The sequence below is a fragment of the Penaeus monodon genome, chromosome 4 (assembly GCF_015228065.2).
Source record: "Penaeus monodon isolate SGIC_2016 chromosome 4, NSTDA_Pmon_1, whole genome shotgun sequence".
In the NCBI taxonomy this organism is placed as follows: Eukaryota; Metazoa; Arthropoda; class Malacostraca; order Decapoda; family Penaeidae; genus Penaeus; species Penaeus monodon.
The window spans coordinates 23074250-23079249 of NC_051389.1; the positions used below are offsets into that span (position 1 = coordinate 23074250).

Here is a 5000-nt window from a genome sequence, read left to right on the forward strand (position 1 = left end):
CTATAATTTATAATATACATATATTATATATATATAATATAATATATATATATATATATTATAACATAATATATATTAAACAATATATAATAATATAATAATAATATATAAATATAATAATATATATAAATAAAAATACATATATATAACAATTATATTCTTATATGTATATTGTAATATATATACCTATATAAAATATTATAATATATTATCTAATATATTATATATATATATTATATATACAAAAACATTCACATATATAGACAATAGACAGACAGATAGATTATAATATATTTTATATATAATATAATTATTAATATATATATTATAATAAAATATTAAAATATATATTTTAAAAATATATATAATATATATAAATATAATAAAGTATATAAATATTAAAAATATATATATAATTTTAAAAATATATAAAATATTTTAATAATTTTAATATATAATAATATTAATAATTTCCTATATAATTAACATAAAAAATAATTTTAATATAATATATATATAATATATATAACAAAATATATAATTAATACATAATATAATAATTATATATATTATATCTAATATATATATATATATATATTATATATTTTATATATTATTATTATTATATTATATAAAAATATATATATATAGTTATATATATTATATAATTTATATATATAATATAATTTTATATTATATATATATATATAATATATATATATATTAGATAAGTAATAGATATAATATAATTATATATAATAAAATAATATATTATATATTATTATCTAATATTATATATATATAATATTATATATAATTTATATATATATTATATATAATATACATGTATATTATATGTATATTATATATAATATACATTAATATATATATATAATATATATATATATATATATAATATATATATAATATATATAATATTATATAATATATATATATATATATATATATATATATATAATTATATATATAATATATATATAAATATAATATATATATATATATATATATATGTATATATATATATATATATATTATATATATTATATATTATAATATGTATATATATGTATATATATGTACATATATGTATATATATGGTATATATATATGTACATATGCATATATAAGTTATATATGTATATATATGTATATTTATACACATTATAAATATTTTACATATATATATATACATATATATATATATATATATATATATATATATAGAGAGAGAGAGAGAGAGAGAGAGAGAGAGAGAGAGAGAGAGATAGACAAATACATACATACATACATACATAGATGCATTGATATATGCATAGACAGATACACATATTGATACATACATACATACATACATACACACATACATACATACATACATACATAGATGAACAGATACACAGAAATATATTTTCAGTTTTTTAATCTACTCTCTTATATATTACCTAAAATGCAGAAGCTTCTGTGCATCATTGCCCTCTTTCTTCAAACCAAGGATACGAATATAAAGTTCTGCAAGTTTACGTTCCTTGACACCATAGGCTCCTCGGGCTCTGTCAAGAGCTGGTAGCAGAATGCGAAGCACAGGAAAAAAACTGTCTGTCTGTAACAAAGGAAAATAGTAAAGGAAAATTAAGTATATGACAAAATCTGTTAATCACAATAAACTTTCTAACAAATAGATAATTAACCCACTGATAGTCAATGGCATGATATGTATGCCTTGTCCACTATAAACTTAGTTTATTAATTGTGTCGACACATATATGGCTCCACAAGTAGTTAATCACCAGGGGGTCAATTATTAGTCCTACCAATCTCCACCTGTTTACCCTTTGCCTTGAATCCGATGTTCGAAAAGATTACCTTATTATCTATTATTAGTATTTTAATAACTTTATAATAATCATAATGCCAATAACAATAATAGCAGTAGTGATAACAGCAGGTGAGATCCCTAGCACTTACAAACTGACTGTGTAGCAACAAAATTTTCACAAAACTACTATGAACATTATATTAAAGCATTTAGGGGGAAATCTTCAAAAATGTAAACATACAGTATAATATTAAGAAACCATGTGAATCAAAAATACATATGTATACTTGGGCACAAGGCTGACATAAATCAACGATTGTAAATATAATACTCACAGATTGGGGAGCCTTTTCCAGTTTCTTTTTGAGAAGATCACGAAACTGCACAATGAACTTGACCAACATTTCCTTCTTGGCGGCCTTGACAGCTGTCTGTACTTTGTCCAGCATGCGACATACCTGCGACCAGGGTATGATCGCCGCAATGGGTTTAGAATCTGACATTTTGCTGTTGGGAGAATAGCTTTATTTGGTTGATGTTTCTTTCAGTGTAGTCTTTTGTTGGTAATGATGGTTTTAGAGGTTACGAAAACAGCTTTGTTGTCCTGCTAGTCCTGACAAGTTGCCTGGATGAGCAAGACAAGGAGTTCCAAACACAGCATAACCTGACCATCAGTGATGGGTGATGGTTAAGTTTCAATTAGCCATCTTTTATAAAGCAAATAATATATGGAAACGACAGAGTGAATGAATCAAAGAATCTTATTTTCTAAGAACAAATCATGGGCCCGTCTGCATTATAACATAAGTATCTTGTAATAAATTAATTTTGTTAATTTATTAGTTTTCATCAAGGTAACCACTCCATACACTTATTTTACTGTACACTTGGTTGACATGCAAGAAAAAATTTCCGAAAACAGTATAGGTTACCTTTATAGATGTGGAAAGAAATATTATTAACGCCGTTTATTGTATAATTTCAAACCTAATCAGTGAAATCAGTTTTTAAAAAAGTATAAATAGCTATACGAAATGTAGAAAAATAAAGCAATGTAATCTTACAATCAATTAATTTCGCTTAATTTCAACATCACAAAAATCACGGTATAGGGAAAAGTTCTGACTAGCCGTCTTTAAAACGGAAAATAATATATGCATATGATAGAGCAAATAAATTTAAGAAACTTATCCTGTATGAACTTCCGTCGCAACTCAAAAATAACGAAGTCACAGAGCCTCAAATGAAAGCCAAAATCACAATCTAAGGTTATAATCGACCTTATACCTTAATAATCAACATCATTTACAAAAGCCTTAATTGAAATGTACTTCCTACCAATAAACTTAAAAACCTTCTGACCCGCTTACATGAGCACACTGCACCGCCTTTCCGCTCCCTACACTCTGTGCCTCCGACTGAACATGTTGTGACAGAACGCAGAGGAAACTTGTAAACAATATCGTATCTCAAGGACCTTCAAGTGGGAGGGACGCCGGTATCGATGTCATTTTTTTGTAACTAACATCATCGTACTTAGTGAACGGTAAGGTGTAATAATAAAAATAAAATGTGCTTATTATTTGAGATTTAACTGTAAATAAAAGGGGCAGTTATGGAGAACTGACCTTCTATGAATTGTATATTGCATCCATTGCCTCTACAAGTAGTGCAGGTATCAGTGTCTTTTCTTTCTTCAATGGCCAGAGTCTGTGCCTAGTACATTTCGACTTGAGATAAGAGAGAAATTAATACGACAGACAAAAGAATGTCGTGTAAAGCTCAATAATGTCAATAAACAATATCTTTATATCAATGACCTTCCGAGTGATGCCGGTAACAAATCCATTTATGCCTAAAATTGTTGTACTGTATTTGTGACAGAGAAGTTAAATATATAAACATGTATTTGTTTTTCTTGGCAGCACATGATTTGATACAAACATAAACCATCCTCTCAATACAGTATGGAATATAGTTTTAGCTATTAGACGGTCACTGAGACAGTTGGTGACAGACAGAAAGAGCCGGCTTCGGTCTTCATTTTGGAGCTTAAAAAAGCATAGTAATGTTCGTCATTTCATATTATTTGGCATGTAATGGTAATCATTATGGTCAATATTATGTTGGCAATTATTTTGCATTATTCTTTTGATACCATACAGATCTTATAACCAAAAATCCATAATCAGGCTTGCGATACATGACCGCTGGACGATACATTTTACAAATGATAACAAGCATATTCACTGTAAAGGGGAATAAAGAGTACATGTGCACTTTTTTTTTTACATTTCGAATCCAAGAGCAAAAGAGTACCCATCATAATTACAAACAATAATGTGTAGAAAGCCTGCACAAACAAACTCTAATTGCAGCGTTGCCACCTTAGCGCTCTTTATGCTAAACTTAAACTTAGCGAATTCTACCGCTTGACCCTCTAGACTATAGCGTATTCAAAACTGTGCATGAGTACCCAGTTACATAGTAATTTGTGTGCTTTTCTTTACTCGTAGACTTGCAATAAACTATAAGCATTTCATTATATCGTATTATCGATAAACACATTTAACTGTATTAATTGTGTTGGCATTCTCTGCATTTAGCGTAAGAATGCTTTTAGATGGATCGGGCAAGCCAGGGATGAGGCTTGTAAGAGAAAATCTTATCTGTTTTTTTTTAATACATTATCCATTCTTATTCTCACCATTTTCCGTTTAGTCGAATTCAGCAGATTCCTTCCAGCGCTTAAATTGAGCGTCACCGAAGCCGCGGCGTTTGCAGCGCTGGCTTGGCGTCACCGCCATCTTGCCTTGCTCTTCTCCTCCTCGCAGTGGCGTCCCCCAAAGTGCGTTATTTTTAAGACTTTTACACCCTTTGTGAGTATCAGAACACCTTACATTGTCCCCTCCCTTTTGGTTTCAACCACGATACCAACATTTTTTGACTGAGAAGAAGAAAAGAGTAAACAAATAACAGAGGAACAAACAAGGCGAAAGAAAGGAAGATAGAATTTCTATTCCAGTCTTACCAAAACAAACCTAAGAGAGAGCGAGAGAGAGAGAGAGAACGAGGATACCTCCATTTCTTTCCCTTCTGAGGCGCGCGAGAGAGGGCATTTACCTACAAGATCTCCCAATAATTATAAAAAAGAGAAAATGGC

The 5000-nt window shown here is 28.2% G+C and overlaps 2 protein-coding genes across 7 annotated transcripts in view; one reads left to right on the top strand and one right to left on the bottom strand.

Annotated features, from left to right (window-relative positions):
• LOC119570850 (DNA ligase 4-like) overlaps positions 1 to 3313 on the bottom strand; it is a 17286-nt gene extending 13973 nt beyond the window's left edge. The window contains exons 1-3 of one of the 2 annotated variants that reach the window (XM_037918432.1): positions 3208 to 3313; positions 2173 to 2344; positions 1464 to 1621 (exon numbers count right to left, since the gene is read on the bottom strand). In XM_037918432.1, coding sequence (XP_037774360.1) covers positions 1464 to 1621; positions 2173 to 2340 — 326 coding nt within the window. In that variant the 5' untranslated portion in view covers positions 2341 to 2344; positions 3208 to 3313. Of the gene's footprint in view, positions 1 to 1463; positions 1622 to 2172; positions 2345 to 3191 lie in introns of both variants that reach the window. The other variant, XM_037918437.1, reaches the window with a different exon arrangement.
• Positions 3314 to 4629: 1316 nt separating this feature from the next.
• LOC119570870 (SWI/SNF-related matrix-associated actin-dependent regulator of chromatin subfamily E member 1-like) overlaps positions 4630 to 5000 on the top strand; it is a 41191-nt gene continuing 40820 nt past the window's right edge. For 2 of the 5 annotated variants that reach the window (XM_037918466.1, XM_037918471.1), the window contains exon 1: positions 4630 to 5000. This exon is cut by the window's right edge and continues 55 nt beyond it. In XM_037918466.1, coding sequence (XP_037774394.1) covers positions 4996 to 5000 — 5 coding nt within the window. In that variant the 5' untranslated portion in view covers positions 4630 to 4995. The other 3 variants (XM_037918475.1, XM_037918478.1, XM_037918482.1) reach the window with 2 other exon arrangements.